At 38.9% G+C, this 20,426-nt stretch overlaps 1 protein-coding gene across 15 annotated transcripts in view; it reads left to right on the forward strand.

The window, feature by feature from the left end:
• Positions 1-20,426, forward strand: part of caska (calcium/calmodulin-dependent serine protein kinase a) — a 408,353-nt gene that overhangs the window by 182,348 nt on the left and 205,579 nt on the right. For all 15 annotated transcript variants that reach the window (XM_059650307.1, XM_059650309.1, XM_059650310.1 and 12 more), the window contains 3 exons: positions 7,972-8,147; positions 8,437-8,559; positions 9,591-9,674. In XM_059650307.1, the coding sequence (XP_059506290.1) occupies positions 7,972-8,147; positions 8,437-8,559; positions 9,591-9,674 (383 nt within the window). The remainder of the gene's footprint in view (positions 1-7,971; positions 8,148-8,436; positions 8,560-9,590; positions 9,675-20,426) is intronic.

Genomic DNA, 20,426 nt, shown 5'->3' on the forward strand with positions numbered 1-20,426 from the left:
CTGGGGCAGGCCTACATGTGACACCAGACCCAGACCATGTGGTTGACTATTAAACTTCTCACTGAAGGATGAGACTCCGCAAGTCTCCCTATCATCAATAATGGAAGAGCCCAGCACATTAGTACCAAAGATAAGGCTGAAACGTTCACAATAATCATTGGGCAGAATTGCCAAGCAGATGATTCATCTCAGCCTCCTTCAGTGGCCCCCAGCATCACAGATACCAGCCTTGAGCCCATTTGATTCACTCCACGTGATACCAAGGAATGTTTGGAAACAGTGGATCCTGCAAAGGTAATGGGCTCTGACAACATTCTGACGGTAGTACTGAAGGCTTCTGCTCCAGAACTTGCTGTTCTCCTAGCCAAGCTCTTCCAGCAAAACTACAACTTTAGCATCTACCTGACAATGTGAAAATTTATCCAGGCAAGTCCTGTACATAAAAAGCAGGGCAAATTCACCCCAGTAACTACCGTTCCATCAGTGTACTCTCAGGCATGAGTAAAGTGTTGGAAGGTATCAATAACAGTGCTATCAAGCAGCACTTGCTTAGCAATAACTTGTCCAGTTTAGGTTCCAATCAGCTTCTGATCTCATTATAGTCCTGGTTCAAACAAGGACAAAAGAGCTGAATTCCAGGGATGAGGTGAGAGTGACAGCCCTTGACATCAAGGCTGCATTTGACTGAGTGTGGCGTCAAGGAGCCTTAACAGCACTGGAATCAGCGGGCATCAGGAGGCAAACTGTCCGGTGGCTAGACACACCTGGCACGTAGGAAGATGGTCGTGATTGTTGGAGGTCAGTCATCTCAGCTCCAGGAAGTCTCTGCACGGGTTCCTCAGGGTCATGTCCTAGACCCAGCCATCTTCAGCTGTTTTATCAAAGACCTTCCCTCCATCATAAGGTGAGAATTGGGGATGCTCACGAACGATTGCACTATGTTCAGCACCACTCACAATTCTTCAGCAACTGAAACAGCTAGAGATGTCCATGTCCCACAAATGCATGTTTTTTTTAAATTCAAGTATGTGAGTTTTGGTTCACAATCAAGCAATGTCTCAATTGAGAAAATAAGTGAGACACACACTTGTAAATAGCTAGATTCATATAGTGGCAATTTTAAATCTAGCTATCCCTGGTTTTTTGTCATTGTTACGACTTCGATTCTCTCATCTATTTAAGTGTGAGAGAAGTAAAGGTATATTTTTCTGATAATAGTGTTCATCCTCTTTGCTCAAGGATTCTATTTATTGAGATGTCGCTTTGAGTCATCACCCTGATTAAAATATCCTCCTTTTTATTGGAACACAAAGAACTATAATATGTTTTGTATTAAAACAACTCCTGTTGAAAATGCCTGGCCAATGAACTGTCATAAATGAATTATTTTTTGCATTGGGGTCATGGATGACCCAGTACTGCTGCTGTCCCACATCCCTGTCTGCAAAACTGAGGACCACCTTGGGTTACTGATTATGTTTCACTCACTATGTGGGACCTACCCAACGGCTAGAAAATTCCAGTTGGTGAGGGAGAAAGATCTTAATCGGCCCTTTTAATGACTTTATTTGGCTATGGCTTTTTTTTTAATTCATTGTATGTGACTGTCACTGGCTGGGTCATTATTTATTGCCTGACCCTTGAGAAGGTGGTGGTGTACTGCCTGTTGAATCACTACAGTCCACAAACAGATGCATGGACAGAGCAGTTGGTGGAAGTTCAACTAACACCAGGAAGTTCCAGTGCTGCCCTTGACAGCCTTCAAAAGTCCTGCCAGTGTGTGACTTTGGGAGTTAAACCCTTACTGAATCTACTATTGTGAAAAATGTTTTTCAGTTTATATATGCAGCATAGACAATACTGGTAAACTCCAAAATATGTCAATCCCTTCCCTTATAATTTACAGCCTTTACAATTCTAGTAGAATTCAGTGTCAGGAATTTATTTTTGTGATTTTTTTTTCCTTTTAGCTTTGCTTAAGAATAAACTTCTGTAAAGTTTTTGCCCAGTCTGTGGCAATCTTCACCAAATTTTTAAACAATCAATATTTGCTCAATTTGACTATTTCTGTTGATTCTTAATCCAACACATGTTGTGATGTGTCTATTAGTGGATAATTTAGGATTTATTGAAATCACTTACAATGTTTCATCTCCTAATAAGTACCATTGAATCGCAACAAAACTAGTAGTTTTCTTTCAACTCATTTTTCTGGTTTGTGTGTAATGTAATTAATTGAGTGTTTCAGTTCATTTTATCCGAATTAGCCATTTTAATTTTTGTCATGAAAGAAGCCATTTATCTGTATTTTCAAACTATTCACATTACTCTTGTAATTTGCAAACTATATATTTTAAATTGTCCTCCATAAAGTCCTGAAAAAAATCTGGTTTAGATCGACACGTTCCTTTAGCAAATTTAACAAAAACAATTGCACTGGCAACATAATAATAGAGCTGGGAAGGCAGATGGAGCAGCTCAAGTCAAGAAAGTGGATGTCAGCATGAGTATCAAGCAGAATGGACACAGTGCAGAGTAATGGAATCAACATCAGAAGTGTGCGTCATCGTTAACAACATCAATTTGTGATGATATCAATGTCACAGAAAAAGCAGTGAGAGAGCTGACAAGGGATGTGGTAGCAGGGCAAGAGCCAAGAATGGCAGTAGGAGTGGAATGGGAACCAAGAGATAGGTGGAAGTGGAGTAAGATTTGCAAGAAACGGTGGCAGTGGGAGAGGAGCTGAAGCGTGGAGGGAGCAGTGGAAGCCAAGAGGAGTGATGGATGTGGCCTGGAAGCCAAGACAGCTGGCAAAGGGTCCAGTCTCTGGTCTAGTCACGGAAAAACAGGTAGACAATTTGTTGATGTGTATTTTTCTCATTGTTTTTCAAAACTCCAGTAAGTTATCAGTAATATATGATTCAATAGTAGTAATGAGATTTCTTGTGTTAGACCTAAGTTGGAAGGATACCGTGTCGTCTGCTCTATTGATACTCCTCCACGTTTTAACTTTAACCATGTTGATGTCCTGGTTAATTATAAAGCTCTCAGACTACTTGGAACAAGAAAGCCAGTTTTCATTACTGAACAATGAATAACTTGTTTATTATCTCAAAATATTACTCATGTAAAGATGCACAGATTATTGACTGTTCCAATTATGAAAATATATACATACCCTTTCAAAACAAAACTAACAAGTACACTCCTACATACACCCACAAAATATCTGAAGAGAAAAAAAAGCATAATGTTAATTTTAAAGCACTTTGACCAAATAATAGTTGTTATCAAAAAGTATAAACCGCACTTTATCCAGAATGGTGCCCTGATTTTCACTGTATTCTTCTCTCACGCAATAGCCTGTTTTGAAGTGTCTTACTAGAGATTGTATTTGGCTGACTTCCCTTTTGCTTCAGATAGTGGGTCAGTTCTCTTCAGGAACTCTCCTAAAGGCAGCCGTGATAATGACATAACTGGATTTTGCACCCAGTTTGTGGAGGGGGAGAGAGAGACCGAGAGCGCGAGCGCGAGAGGGAGACCTGACTAGTTAAGTAAGGACGACTGACTACAGTGAGCTGGCAAATTAGGTTAAGGGATAGGTTCATAAAATGCTGTAACATAGACTTAAGAAGGTATTACATAACACACCACAAAGATGCATTCAGCGGAAAAGGAGGATTTTGGGAGAGGGACACCATCTGTCGTAACTAAGACAATTTAAAAATGGTATAAAATTGAAAGAAAAGGCAAACAATTCCAAGAAGACTAGTAGTAAGCCAACAGATTGGAAAAAATACTTTAAGGCAAGAAGTGATTTAATATAAAAGAAGTAGAGGAAGCCAGCTAGAAACCTATAAGTTTCCAGTGATATGTAAAATAGGAAAGTGTAACAAAAGTTAGTGTTCTAGAGAGAGGGTCGCACTAATTAACAGAAAATGAAGAAACTGACGATGAACTGAGGGGCTATTTGTATCAGTCTTTACTGTGGAAGAGATAAATATTGGACTAGAAATAATTGTGAATCAAGAGGTGAAAGGATAGAGGAACATAAAACAATGACAATCACTAGGTTTAGGGTCCTGAGAAAATTGTTGAAACTCATGCTAACAAGTTCCCAGGCCCTGAAGAGCTTTCAGCCTATCTTGTATTTGCTATCTTCACCAGTCCTCTTGCCTTTGTGGAACAATGCACATATATACACCCTGCTGCTCCTTCACTCTCAAGTATTGTATCATTTTTTTTGACTGTCTGCCCATTCTCTTCCTGTCAAAATGAATTACTTCACACTTCTCTGCATTGAACTCCACCTGCCACATAGCTTTCACTTCACAACTTGTGAATGTCTCCTTGGAGTTTTACACTGTCCTGTCCATTTACAGTGCTTCCAAGTTTTGTATGATCCACAAACTTTGAAATTGTCGCCTGTCTGAAAAGCAACAGCCCCAATATTGACAACTGTAGATCTCATACAAATATTCCTCTATGCCAAAATATATTTGTTGAAGACTATTCTCTGTTTCTTATTATTCAGCCGGTTTTAATATACAGGTTCCTACTGTCATTTTCAGATTTTATTTTGCAAACCTGTTCAGAGAGGTATTATTACATTCCTCTGGAGAACTGGGTCTTGAACCTGGGCCTCCTGGCTCAGAGATGGGGATGCTTTGACTGCACCTTTTTGTTCCATGAGCTATCTTTTCTCACAGTTTCGTCATGTCCCAGAGTTATTGAGAGTAACTGAGTTGTGCGGCACAGGAACAAACCCTTCATTCCAACTCATCCACACTGTCCATGTTTCCCAAACTAGGCTAGTCCCATTTGCCTGTGTTTGGCCCATATGCCTCTAAGCCTTACCTATTTGTGTACCTGTTCAAATGAGTCTTTAAATGTTGTAAGTGTAGCTGCATCTACGACTTCCTCTGGCTCTCATTCCATATATGCACCATCCTCTGTGAAAAAATTACCCCTCAAATCCCGTTTAAAACTTACCCCTCTCACCTTAAAACTGTTGAATTCTCCTATCCTAGGGAAAATACCTTTGCTATTCATCTTTTGTAACAATGTATCAAATGTCTTCTGAAAATCCTTGTACACCACAACAAGACTGTTATTGACATCAAAGATAATGGGAACAGCAGCTGCTGGAGAATCCAAGATAACAAAGTGTGGAGCTGGATGAACACAGCAGGCCAAGCAGCATCTCAGGAGCACAAAAGCTGATTGCTGTCTGATGAAGGGCCTAGGCCCGAAACATCAGCTTTTGTGCTCCTAAGATGCTGCTTGGCCTGCTGCGTTCATCCAGCTTCACACTTTGTTATCTATTATTGTCATCAACCTTTTTCCATTATCTCTCCAGACAAAAAACTCCAAGTTATTCAAAAACAATTTCCCATTTAAAAATCAATGCTGGTTCTTATGAACAAAATCACCTTTTTATGTGGCTACTAAGTTCTATTACAAATTGTTATTTGTAGAAATTTCTCCACTATTAAAGTTAGACTGACCAATCACTAATTGCCAGCCTGTTCCTTTGAACAAGAGTATAATGTCAATGATTCTGTAGTCATAGAGAAAACTAAATGATTATGGCGAGTGTCCCCTGTTTTCCATTCTCTCATCATTAATATCCAACTCATAGGGATCCAATGCCTGGTCAGCTTTAACTATCAATAGCCAATCCAGCTGTTCGTCATTTTCATGTTGAACCTTTCCAGTGATAGACCTTCCTTCTCTGTCACCATGGCCAGTGTAGCATCTATCTCCATTAATAAGGACAGGTGCAAAGTATTCATTCCATACGTCAGCCAAATCTCTTGCCTGAATGTGTAAATCCCCTTTTGGCCCCTAATCAGTTTCATTCTTTTTCATACCTTTTACTGTTGATGCACATCTGGGAGACTTTGAAATTCCCTTTTATGTTGACCACAAGTCTTTTGTCATGGTTATTCTTTGCTTCTCAGATATACTTTTTCACCTTCCCTCTGTATTCCAGATGATTTTTAATTTTATTTTCTACCTGACAATTGTCATTAGCACACTCTTTTTATTTTAATTTCTATCTCCTTTTTCATCTAGGGAGCTCTGTATTTGTTTGCCCTCATTTTCCCTTTTGAGGAAATATGCGTCAATCCTATCAAGTTGGGAGGTAGGAAATGTAACTCCTGCAGTCAAGAAACAAACGAAATGGGAAGCAGGAAACTATGTGCTAGTTAATTTAACATCTGACAGCAGGAAAACCGTCACACAGCACAGAAACAGGCCCTTCAACCTAACTTATCCATGCCAACTAGATTTCCTACACTGAACTAGTCCCATTTGCTTGCATTGAGCCCATTTCTCTCTCAAAGCTTTCCTATCCATGTACCTGTCCAAAAATCTTTTAAATGTTGTAAATGTACTCGCTCCTACCACTTCCTCTGGCAGCTTATTCCATATATTCACCATCCTCTGTCAAAAAATTGCCCCTCGGGGCCCCTTTTAAATCTTTCCCCTCTCACCTTAAACCTATGCCTTCTGGTGTTGGACTACCTTGGAGAAAGGCCCTTGGCTACTCACCTTATCTATGCCCCTCATGATTTTATAAACCCCTGTAAGTTCACCCCTCAGCTTCCTACACTCCATGGAAAAGAGCCCCAGCCTATCCAGCCTCGCATTATAACTCAAACTCTCCAGTCTCAGTAACATCTTTGTAATTTTTTTTTGCACCCTTTCTGGTTTAATAAGATCCTTCCTGTAGCAAGGTGACCAGAAGTATATGCAGTACTCCAAATGTGGGCTTACCAATGTCTTGTACCCCTGTAAAGTGACATTCCATTGCCTGTACACAAAGCTCTAACTGATAAACGGAAGTGTCCCAATGCCATCTTCACTTTCCTGTGTACCAGTGATGCCACTTGCATGGAAATACATACCTAGGTCTCTCTGTTTGCCAACATTCCCCAGGTCCCTGCCTTTAACTGTGTAACTTCCACCCTAGTTTGTCTTATCAAAATGCAACATCTCACTTTAATCTAAAGTAAACTGCATCTGCCATTCCTTACCCACTGGCCCAGTTGATCAAGATTCCACTATATGTTTAGATAGCGTGCACTACCCACTCTATCACCAATTTTATTATGAAGGAGGTTATAGCAGGACCTTCGGACAGCCTCAAAATGGTTTGTGAAAGGAAAACCAGGAAGGAAGTAACCAGTAAGTAAGATTAAGGAGAACTTGCAGATAAGAAATACTTCAATTTCGTAAAGTTATTTAACAAGATGCCACATCAAAGATATCTCCACAGAATAAGAGCTCAGGGTGTAGAATGCAACGTGGTAGCATTGATAGAGGATTGATCGGCTAATGCTAAGCAAAACATAGTTGTAAATAGGCCATTTTCTGTTTGGGAAAGCATTTAAATGGAGTGCCACAATGACCAGTGGGACCTCAACTGTATGCAATCTGTATCAGTGGTTTATTTGACGAGACCAAAGGTATGGTGGCGAACTTTGAAATCAGAAAAGTACGTATTAGAGTAAGTTAAGAGATTGACAGAAGATTTGGAGGCAATTTGGAAGGGCAGATATTGAAATGATATTTTCCCCTTGTAGAAGAGACTGGATCCGGGGCAAAGCACTAATGTTACAACAAGAGTAGCAGAATAGAATTTTGAATAAAGATCTTAAGTACTTATGCACTACTTTTTTTTTTTAATTAGTGCATACACAGACAAACCTATTACTTGCTCCAATTGCCTGGAGGGGAGTTTGAGTCAACCATAGTGCTGTGGGCCTGGTAGGCACACGTAGGCCAGAAGAGCTAAGATGGTGGATTTCCTTCCATAAAGGACATAAGTGAACCATGCATTATTCCTTCATTTTCTATTTTTGACTAATGTGTGATTACGGTCAGAAATTGTACCTGTTACTTCCAATAGATTTGTGGTATAAATTACATGGCTATCACAGTTGGTCTTGTGTTTTTACTTAGGTCGTGTAGGAACACCACATTTTATGGCACCAGAAGTTGTCAAAAGAGAACCATATGGAAAGCCAGTCGATGTTTGGGGTTGTGGAGTTATACTTTTTATCCTCCTAAGTGGTTGTTTGCCATTTTATGGAACAAAGGAAAGATTGTTTGATGCTATTATTAAAGGAAAACATAAGGTAAGTCTGTCTCTTGGCGCATGCCCTATATATCTGAGAGAGCCCACAGATGTATTTCATATGTCATCTTAAACATATATTATTAATTTATTATGTTTGTGCCTAAGAATTCTTATTCCCTCTTAACTATGTAGTTGACTTCTGCAGCTCTTAAAAATAACTTCTCTCTATTTTTGTCAAATATAATTGAGAATCATATTTACACAATAATTGAATGGAAACTAATAGATTGTAAATTGCAATTTTACAGTGACAATGCCACTTGTGTTTCTCAATTGTTTTCATGTAGATGAACCCTAGGCAATGGGTCCATATCTCAGAGAGTGCAAAGGATTTGGTTCGTCGTATGCTAATGTTGGACCCTGCAGAAAGAATAACTGTTTATGAAGCTCTTAATCATCCATGGCTTAAGGTGCGTTTTCTTAAACTTGTCAACTTCCTGTTGATGCTCCAGTTGTAAGAAACCCAATTTCTTATGAAGTAGGAGATAGAATTCACATGGATGTGTTTGGAAAGCAGTTTTTAAGTTTTTTTTTAGCATAATGGGTTGACTATTTGCAATTGAACTATTAAGTGTGTGTTCAGTAATGCACAGTAATTCTTCACTTGGCACTGTAGTTGCATTTCTCAAAATGGAATGTTAAATGAAGCAAATCAGATTTTCCCATTACAATCATTATAAGCTGTAGTTGTTATCAGACATTTGTCATTAAAAATTGTGAATTAGAAAACAGTATACTTGTAAATTACTACATTTATAAATAAGAAAACAATTTTTTTTGTACTTGCGCCTCACCCTCAGATCCTCCTGCTCCTCAATGCTCCCCTTGTCAACTCTCCTATCCAGCGCTCCCACTCCTCATGCTTTTGCTTATCCTCCTCCCTCTCATTCATTGTTTACCTTTCTCAAACTTTCACTGGGCCAAGGCATGGAAAAGTGGCAGCAAGAGCAAAGGATGCGAGAACCTGTGAGTGAGGGGATCGTGGAGAAGATAGGGTAGTGAGCAGGAAGATTGTGGAATGAATCAGCATGTCAGTGAATGGGAAGGCGTATTGGGAGTAGTAGAGACTGCTCCAAAATGACCCTATTTCAAAAAGGAGTTAGATATAGTTGTTTAGGCTAAAGTGACCAAAGAGTATGAATGGGATGATCAGATATGAACATATTGACTAGTGGAGCAGGCTTGAAAGGCTGTATGGCATACTTCTTTTTTCTATATTTCTGTATGGTATCTAAAACAATTCTTTGCAGTAGTTTTGTTTTCTTAGTTTTCAGAGTTTTGTTATTTTATGTTATCTTACTCTTTCATTGGTAAATTGAACAAAAATTAAAACTGACAGAAGTGTGTTGTCTTGGAGTAACTACCACAGAGCCTTAGATATTGAAATTAGTTATTCATTGTGATATACTTCAGGTTTGAAATCATTCATAATACATTTCAGGAACGAGATCGTTACGCATACAAAATTCACCTCCCTGAAACTGTGGAACAGCTAAGGAAATTTAATGCAAGAAGGAAATTGAAGGTAAGACCAAAAAATGAATAATTCAGTTACTTACATGGATGCATAGTTCGCATTCCACGATGGGTTAAACTTAATTTTTGCTTTAACATTGTAGGGCAGGGCCCCTCGGGAAAAGTTACAGCATTTTCTGAACATGTAGTACCCATTTCTCAGACCAACTCCCAAAGAGATTCCTCTCGATACCATTTGTAAGGCTACAATGTATGGAATTACAGTGCACACTTTCAAAAGCAGGAAACAGCCAGCTGCTCGTTCAAAATCTAAATTACAGAGCAATTTTTGCATTAAGTGTGGTGAAAATCTGGAATTCTGTTTTCCAAAAACCTGAGTGTTCAGGCCTGCTAAAAATGTTAACAATGACCATATTTTTTTAAAATCATGCAACAGCAGGTAAATGGAATTGAAGTATGGATGACCCCTGATCTGATTGAACTCACTCAATAAGTTAAATAGCCTATTCTTGTTCTAGTGCAGGAACAGAGGAAAGAGACAAGCTGACTTTTGAATTCTAACTTTTCAGAACAAGAGGGAGAAATAGGACAAACATGCAGAGGAAATTGTGCATGATGACCTGTAAAGTGCGTGAAATGAAAAATGGAAACTATTTAAATGACTACAGTAATATTAGCATGCAGTGATAGAAAGGGACATAATGATAGCAGGAATGCATGAGATCAACCTGCTTTTACATTTTCGAACTACTGGTTATTTTTAAGTGTATTAGTAGTGGCTTGAAAATATGATCTCTATACCATCAAATCATAGAATCATAGAAATATTACGGCACTGAAAGAGGCCATATAGGCCATTGTGCCTGCATCAGCTTGTTAAATTAAGATAATGGTATGTTTTGTGTATGGAATGCACTTCCCGTAGTCACTAACTTTTTTCTATTGTGACGTACTTTTATGTTAGGACATTTGAATTTCACCAACTTGTCACAATGGGGAAAAAAAACCATGTCAATGTTTCAGATTTCAAATTCACCATTCATCACTGTAATTTTAATTCAATGCCTTCATTTATATATAATCAAAACCTCTTAAACTGTAGAGATGTTAAAAATATCCAGTTTTGTTTTGAACTGGAGCTGGATTTTGAACATTTAGAAGCCAGTTTTGCCTACCTGCCACCAGGATTCACCACATCTGCTCAGAGCTAGAGAGGAGCTTTCAGTGCAAGGGCAAATATCCAGCCGATGTGATCCATGTAGGAACCAGTGACAGGCTGAACATGGGAAGAGGTTTTGCATAAGTGTGATGAGAAGCTAGGCACCAAATTGTCATCTAGGATTATCTAAAACTGTTAGAGGTAGTATCAGGCTTAAAGAAAAAGCACATATTTGCAAGTCACAAGACTGGACAGACTACGAAAAACGGTGAACATTGACTAAAGGATTAATAAAAAGGAGAGTTGGAGAGAAAGCAAGCTAGATATATATAAAAAAAGCTTTCTCTAGATTTTGAAAAAATCAGTTAAAGTGAACAATGATCATATAGGAAACTAGTCTCGTGAATTAATAATGGTATGCGGGGTGATGGCAGATCAGTCGAACAGGTGTTTTTATCAATGTTAACAATGGAAGATCCAGCTAACATGTCAGAAATCACCATAAATCAGGAAACAGAACAGGGTCAGGAATTCAAAATTGCAATTGTCGAGGTAAAAGGACTGAAAGTTGTTAGAGTTACAGTCTAACTTGTTCCTACATCCTGAAGGACTTCATTCTAGGGTTTAAAAGAAAACTAACGAATGAAGTTACTGATGTGTTGGTTTTAAATTTCCTATATTCAGGGAGAGTTCCAGTAAAATGGAAAGTAACAAATGTAGCTCTTTTATTCAAAAAGGGACAGAGATAAAATGCACAAACTACTGGACAGTTACCTTTATTATCTGCAATAGGAAAGATGTTAGAAGTTATTATTTAAAACATTACAGATCAGCTAGAAAAGTTCACTGTAATCAAGTAGAGTTAACTTGGTTTTATGAAAGGGAATCCCATTTAGCAATGACAGTTCTTTGAGGAAGCAACATGAGCTGTGGGTGAAAGAGCAACCTGTGCGCATATTGTACTTGGGTTTCCAGAAGGTACTTGAACAGGTACCAGACCAAAGTTTATTTTGGAACATAAAAGGTCATAGCGTAGGGATAATACATTAGCATGGATAGAAAATTGACAGAAAGTACGTATACAAGTGTCATTTATTTGGTTGCCAAGATGTAATACATCCCTGCACCACAGGATTCAGTGCTGGAGCCTTAATATTTTGCTGTTTATGGAAATGGCTTGAATGAAGGGACCAAAGGTATGGTTGCTAATGACAGAAAAATAAGCAGAATTTGCCTGTTTATCTGTCATTAGGAAATTGAAAGGACATAATGAGGCTATGAACTGATCGTAATACACGACAAAGCAGATCACAGAGTAAAAACTGACTTGATAGTTAATAAGTTTTACTTTTGAAGTTTGCTCAGTAGTACCCAGTCACGGAGCATCATCTCCGCAGGCTACCAATGTACTTTTAACCTACTTTTAACCAAAGAAGATATGTTTTTTTAATCCACAATAATAACAAAATCTTCAAGAACTATTTGATATGATAATACAAATAGCAGAAATTAAAATTCAGCTTTTTTAGCCGTCCACAACAGGTACTTGTCATCCTGGTTCCACTTTGAAATTCTTTGTTCAGTTGTCACAGCTGGATTTTGTTTTGTTGCAAGAAAGCTCTGCGTTGCAGTGCTAGCTTCTTTTGTCGACGTCTGTTGGCGTTGTTGCGCGTGCACACAAAGTGCATGTGATTTTGAAGTGAGCCTTAGTGTTGGGCAGAGGGATGCTGGACACAGGACAGGGTGGTGGGAAACCCCAGGAATAAGAAGGAAAGGAAGGGACAGTGCAGGAGCAAGAACACCCTGTCTCCCTCTATGTCCTTTCCACTCTTTTCCCCCCCAGTTCCTGGGCCATCTTTGTCACCTCGCCCCATTGTGCTAATCTTCCTGCCCCCATTTCCAACCTGACTCCATTCCTCTCATCCTGATAAAAACTGAAAGAACTGCGGTTGCTGTAAATCAGAAACAAAAACAAAGTTGCTGGAAAAGCCCAGCAGGTCTGGCAGCATCTGAGAAGGAAAAAACCGAGTTAACTTTTCAGGTATGGTGACCCTTGCTCTTTTCCTTTTCCCTCTTCCATTTTCCTACTTCTGTTCTGATCTCTCTCCCCACTCCTGTTGCACTCAACACCACCCTGCACGTCCCCAAAACTCTGGCTGTGTTCCTCTGAAATCTGTGAATGCAATTCAAAGTACCGCATAGTGCACACTTGTCTATGTTCTGCAAACACCGCTTTCCTTCAGCACTGAACTGTTGACCTTCGTGGTATTTTTTAAAAGCCTCATTTAAATGCAAATATCCAAATTTCCAGTCGTCACCACCCAGAACTAATCCAAAATGAAATTGAATCTATCTTCCATTCTTAACTGCTACAATATGGAAATACAAATCACTGGGTGTGAGTTTGCTCACTGAGCTGGAAGGTTCGTTTTCAGACGTTTCGTCACCATTCTAGGTAACATTATCAGTGAGCCTCCAACGAAGCACTGGTGTTATGTCCCGCTTTCTATTTATCTGGTTCGGTTTCCTTGGGTTGGTGATGTCATTTCCTGTTCTTTTTCTCAGGGGATGGTAGATTGGCTCCAAATAAATGTGTTTGTTGATGGAGTTCCGGTTGGAATGCCATGCTTCTAGGAATTCCCGTGCATGTCTCTGTTTGGCTTGTCCTAGGATGTATGTGTTGTCCCAATCAAAGTGGTGTCCTTCCTTATCTGTATGTATTGATTGGGACAACACATCCGGACAAGCCAAACAGAGACATGCACCAGAATTCCTAGAAGCATGGCATTCCAACCGGAACTCCATCAACAAACACATTTATTTGGAGCCAATCTACCATCCCCTGAGAAAAAGAACAGGAAATGACATCACCAACGCAGGAAATGACATTACCAACCCAAGGAAACCGAACCAGACAAATAGAAAGCGGGACATAACACCAGCGCTTCGTCGGAGGCTCACTGATGATGTTACCTAGAATGGTGACGAAACGTCTGAAAACTAACCTTCCAGCTCAGCGAGCAAACTCACATCCAGAACCTCAACCTGAGCTACAAATCTTCTCAAAACTCACTATACAAATCACTCTTAAAACTATACATAGTTCTGTCAACTTTAGAACCTAAAGTCTCCAAATAATAATAGTAATATATCATGAATCTTCATCAAAATAAATTAAGTGAGTGGACAAAGATCTTGCAAATACAATGTAATGCAGAACTAAGTGCAATTGTTCATTTCAGCATGAAAAATAAAAATGAGCCGTATTATATAAACGGCAAGAGATTGCAGACTTCTGAAGAGCAAAGGGATCTAGCTATTCTGGTGCATGAATCGGAAAAGGTTAGTGTTCTATAAATAGGAAAGCTAATAGAATGTTATTGTTTATTACGAGGGAAATTGAATATAAATATTGGGTTATGTTCCAGTTATACAGGATATAGGGATGACAATATCTGTGTGCACCTTTGTCTCCTCCTTTAAGGAAAGATATAAATGTGTTGGAAACAGTTCAGAGGTTTACTAGACTCAAATCTGGAATGAGTGGGCTGCCTTATGAGAAAAGAACAAATAGGCAAAGCTCGTATCCACTGGAGTTTAGAAGATTTGAGGCAATTTGATTGAAACATGCAAAGCCCTGAAGGGATTAAGTAGGTTTGGATCATCAGCCTTTAGAACTGAAATGGAAGCACAGTCTTTTGATATTTTTAACAGGGGTAGGTAGGATCTTGATAAGTAAATGGTTGGAAGGTTATCAGTGTTGGTTGGGAAAAAGAACTAACCAAGTTAGCCATCATAGTACTGAATGACAGATCAGGTTCAAGGGCTGAGTGGTCTGTTCTGCTCCTGATTCATATTTTCACCTGTATGTCTGTAAAATCCTAGCATGAAATATGTGTGCAAACGGGAGTTTGAAGATGAAAGCACTTTTCCCTTCATCCTTTTAGGTTTGGAGAAATTTTGTTTTTCCTTTTTATTTTGAGAAGATTAGAAGAGCTCAGGCTTTAAATTATGAATGTGGCCACAAATAAATGAAGAGAGACTTCTGAATCGAAAAATCCAATTTCGTCAGTCTGAGGCACATGGTAATTAATAAAGTCAGTAGAGTAATAAGGAAAAACTTCCCTTCTCAGAGGGCTTGAAATATGAAACTAAATACCATAGAAAGTTGTTGAGGTAAACAGCTTAGATGGTTTCAAAAGACAGATAAATATCTCCAGAACAAAAGGAATAGAAAGATGGAATAGGAGGAAAGACAAATAAAATACAAACAGCAGTTCAGACTAGTTGAGCCAAATGGCCTTTTCTGTGCTGAATGTTCCATGTGACCTGGAGATTGATTTTAGACAAGTTTGTATTTCAGATGGACCGTTTATTTTAATTTAGTTATTTGCTGATTTCTACAATGAATTATTTACACAAACAATACTTATGAACAATACTATTTGAGATTGTATGCTTGTTTTGTGTTAATGGTTGTAAAAGAAAAAACCGTTTGCAATATCAGTATTACAAGCAAAAACAAGTTTCAAAAACTATCTTCTAAGCTGTGCCTGTTTACCATGAGTAAATTTAAACATTTGAATTGCAAGTAATAGTTTTCAGGAGCATAACTCTTTTTTTTGTATTTGTTCACTGGATGTGGACATTGCTAGTGGGCCAGAATTTATCAACCATTCCAAATTGTCAATGGGAAGATGGTGCTGACCTGATTTCTTGAACAACAACCATTTTTCGTACATATACCTTCAATGTTATTGGGAAAGGCAATCCAAAATTTTGGCCTAGCAGCAATGAGAGAGTAGCAGTATCTTTTCAAATCAGGATAGTAGGTGGCTTGAAGAGAAATTTGCAGGAGATGGTGTTCCCGTGGATTTGATGGTCTTTTCTTTCTAGGTCGTCATGGTTGTGATTTTGTAAATTGCTAAGGAGCCATGGTGAATTTCTGCAGAGCAGCTTGTATAGATGATGCACACTGCATGCAGTGATGGAGGCAGTGAATATTTGTAAATGTGGTTCTAATCAAGTGAGCTGCTTTGCCATGAATAGTATCACATTCTTGAGTGTTGGTGGATTACACACATCCAAACTAGAGAGTATTCATTCACACTTGTGTCTTGTAGATGTTGGACAGGCTTTGCCTGACAGTTGTTCACTGCAGGAGTGAACTTCAACTTCTGACCTGCTCAGTATTTATATGGCTAGTCCAGTTCAGTCTGAGGTCAATGATAACCTCCATGCTGTTGATAGCAGAGAACTCAGTTACAGTAATGACTTTGAATATCAAAGAACAATGATTTGATTCTCTTTTGTTGGAGTTGATCATTTGCTGCCAGTTCTGTGAACATTATTTATCGCTTGAGAGCTCAAGCTTGAGTATTGTACAGGTCATGTTGCATTTGGACACAGACTGCTTCAGTATCTGTGGAGTTGCAAGTGGTGCTGAACATTCTCCAGTCGTGAGTGAACGTTCCACTTTTGACGTTATGATGGAGGAAAAATCATTGAAGCAGCTGAAGATGCCTGAACTTGGGACAGTATTGTGAGGAACTTTTGGCTGTCGTGGAGCATTGGTAGTGCCTCTGCTCTGAGTCAGAAGGCCCAACTTTTATAGATGCACCATAGAAAACATTCTGTCTGAGTGTATAACGGCCTGATCTGCCCAGGACCATAAGAAACTACAGAAGGTTGTGTGCACAGTCCAGACCATCACTGAAGCCAACCTTCCATCCCTGGACTCCATTTATACATCTTGTTACCGCGGAAGGCCTGCTAATCTCATCAAAGTCCCATCCCACCCTGGTAATGCCCCCCTCTTTTGTCAGGCACAAGGTACAGAATCTTGAATGTATGCAGCAGCAGGTTCATGAACAGCTTTTTCCTGCTGTTATTAGACTGATGACTTCACAATAATGCTGATCTTGCCTCGCATGCATCCAGTGCAGTGTAACCTGTATGCCTTGCTCTGTTTAAATAGTTTTTTTCACCCTATGATCTGTATACCCTTACTATGCTCTGCCTGTGCTGCTCGCAAACGCCGGTACACGTAACAATAAATCACATCAGGTTCAAGCCCTGTTTGCTCCAGAGTGATTTAGAAAATATCCACTCTGAGGAGTTTCTGCAGATGTGGCCTGGAGCTGAGAAGACCTACCTCCAACAATGACAGCCAGCTTCCTTTGTGCTAGATGCAGTTCCAACCAGTGAAGGGTTGTGCCTGATTCCCATTGACTTTAGTTATTCTGAGCCTGCTTGATGTCACGCTCTCTTAAATACAGCCATGATGTCAAGTGTAGTCACCTTTGCCTCACCACTTGGAATTCAGCTGTTTTGTCTCTTTAAACCAAAGCTGTTAATGATGTACAAAGTTGAATAGTCTTGAAAGAGCCCAAACAACATGAGTGCGCAAATTATATTGCCAAGCAACAAGTACTTGGTAGCACTGATGAATCCTGTCACTTAATTGATTGTTGAGAGTAGATGGACGGGAGGTAATTAGCTGGGCCGGACTTGTCCTGCTTTTTCTGTATGTGGTATACTTAGGCAGTTTTCCACATTGCTAAGTAGATGCCACGTTCCAGGGAAATGGTAAGGTGTAGACCACATCTTCGGTATAATTACCAGAATGGTGTCAGAGTTCATAACCTGTCAGCATACAGAGCGTTCAACCATTTCTTGATATCTGTGTAATGAACTAAAATGACAGAATAATGGCATCCAAAGGAGGCCATTATGGGTCATCTACTCAGCACTTCTGGCATAAAATTGTTGCAAGTGTTTCGACTTGTCTGTTGCACTGATGTGCTCTGTTGCCCCATCTTTGAGATAGCGGATATCTGTGGACCCTCTTACTCCAGTGAGTTGCTCAATTGGTCACCACCTCTCCCAACTGGATGTGACATAGAACATAGAACATTACAGCACAGTACAGGCCCTTCGGCCCTGCAGAGCTTAGGTGTGAGGTCAGAAGAAATGTGTTTATATGTACTATATATGGGTGTGTCTTTTTTAAAAAGACTTGAAAGTGTGTAAATGATAAATGTCTTAGGCATTTATTAAAGCATGTCTCTTTTTTGCTTCTGTAAAGGTATACTTGGTAAATAAACCTTCTTAACCTGTTTGCTCTCGGATCAACTACTCCAGCTTCTCCAGTCTCTCCCATATAATTGCATTTCTTCAGAAAAGAAAAAAAAATTGTTTACACATTGCCTTTGACAGCCAAAACATGACCAGAAATATTTTACAGTTGATGGAACCCAGATCAAAAATCATTTCCTTTTCAAGGGCACTTCTTGAGGAAAGGAAACTGCCGAGCTTAATCCGTTTGAGAGCCGCTTTTTGATTTTCGCATGTATTTGACTATTATTTTTTCTTGGTTCCTTGATATTTTTTCCCTCTGGATTCTAAAACAATCCCAATGTACAGTTATGAAGAGAGATCAAAATTAATCTCAAATTCCAATTCTTAAATGCAATGAAACAGAAACCAGACAGTCATTAGAAGCAGCTTATGTGAGTTAGTAAAAGATGATTAACCAGGCAGAAATTAATTTCATGATGATATACACCATGTTCCTCTGGACACCTTGGTGTGGCTGATGAAGCATTATATCACATATAAGTGATTGCATCATGCTGTGGCGTTCATGGATGCTGTAGAATATAGAAACAAAAATAATGAGCATAGCTAGCACAAAGGAAGCAGACACAACTGGAACATATTCACTGTTACACTAGCTCCCCTATTGATTGTTCAAACTAAATGCATAATAGCTCTTCCAAGAGGAACTTGTCCCACGTGTGAGTTTGTTTACTAGATTCCTATTCTAATGTGCGTTTACACGCTCTAATATTGCAAGTTGCAGTTCCAGAAAGGTATTTAAAATCCTGAAGGGTTTGGACAAAATAAATAAGGAGAAAACTTTTCTAATGTTAGAAGGCTTGGTCATTAGAAGACAAAGATTTAAGACCCTTTTTTAAAAAAAATGAGATGGTATGGGAAAAATTACACTGCAAATGATCTGAACGCTTATGTAAGCTGTAACTTTTGAGATATTTGGTAAATGTTTGAAACTTTTTTAAAAATTTGCAGGGTGGTGGGAAAAGCCATTTGGAGGACTAATTAGGTGGCTCTTTCAAAGAGCTAGAACAAGTTTAATAATGAAATGGCCTCCTTTTGAGCTGTACTGATGTGAGTCTCCAACTAATTTCTTAACCTTTACAACATGTTATCATTCTCTGTCAAGGAGATCGAATGATTGACTTCCTGGTTATGGTATTAATTTGCAACTTTCCAAGAGACATCAATTGAAACATCTTAGTTACATGCTGCTTGACTTTTTTGTCTTCTATTGGAAAATGCTTAGCTGCATTCCCTCAGTTCTCACTTTATGCACTCTCCAAATGATTGGGCTATGTTTGGCTGATACAATTTGTCTCAGCCATTTAACATTTCACAGTATTAGCAGACTGAATACCAAGATGTTACACCTCAGTGCCAACCTTTGTTAATTAAGGGGCATGGGTAAATAAGGTATATTTATCTTACTTCCATTTGCTATGTATCCCCTGATCTTCCACCCTCAGATTCAATCACTCACCACTTTCCTTCTCACCTCTCCAGCTCACCATATCTCTCCTGATCCTCTTGTTCATCTCCTCCCTTACCACCTCCCATTCACCTACATTCTGTCAATACTACTGCTTTGCTCACAGAATAGTGAATTAGCAATTAGAAAGGAAACAGTGCATATTGAGACAGACTCTCTCAATGTGTTTTATAATGTCCAGTGCAAAAGTCTGTGTCCGTGGACAGGCAAAAATTTTTTGCAGTGACCTTCCTTGGGATAAATCAGGAACTTTTCCCATAAGGTGTTGTTCTAGAAATTGTTTCGGGCAGTATCATATACTTCTCATCGTTAGCTTAGATTAAAACTGCCAATTTGTGTTTTTAGATTAAACTGAAGCAAGAACAAATCAGCAGATTAAAGTGGTTACCCAATCTGCGTTTGGCCTCCTCATCATAGAGGGGACTGCATAAGACCAACGTAGTTTGGGTGAGTGCTTTGTGGAACATCTCTGTTCAGTCTTTAAGTATAATTTAGACCTCTTTGTGGCTTGCCACTTCTGTCTCTCATTAGGAATCTGATTATTCAGTCTTTGGCGTGTATACTATTCAAATCATAGCTCCAGGAATCATATTTCAGTCTGAATATTAAGGTTAGTAACTTAAGTTCCCCTCTCCTTCCTCCTTTTTTGGAAGTTTTAATAAGCATCCTATGTTACCTTAGATATCTTCACATTTTTTCATTCTTTGGCTTTTCATTATTTCAGTGAAAGTTATTCATATCATCCATAATATTCATAATGTTTAGATGACTTTGTTTTCAGGCCATCACATCTATTGCTATCTACCACATGTCCACCAGGATTCCTGACTCTACATTTAGCCATTTGTATATTCCAGGCCATGCAACCTTTCTTCAACCTTTTAAAAGGACTTTTATTAATGATTCATTTTGTAACTGTAACTAAAATTAATATACAAAACAGAATCAGTCTTTTTTTGAATAAATCTGTTATGTATATCCAGAAGGCTTGTTTTATTTGAAATTATCAGCATTCTTTGTATGAATGCACAAAC

The sequence above is a fragment of the Stegostoma tigrinum genome, chromosome 12, assembly GCF_030684315.1.
Source record: "Stegostoma tigrinum isolate sSteTig4 chromosome 12, sSteTig4.hap1, whole genome shotgun sequence".
In the NCBI taxonomy this organism is placed as follows: domain Eukaryota; kingdom Metazoa; phylum Chordata; class Chondrichthyes; order Orectolobiformes; family Stegostomatidae; genus Stegostoma; species Stegostoma tigrinum.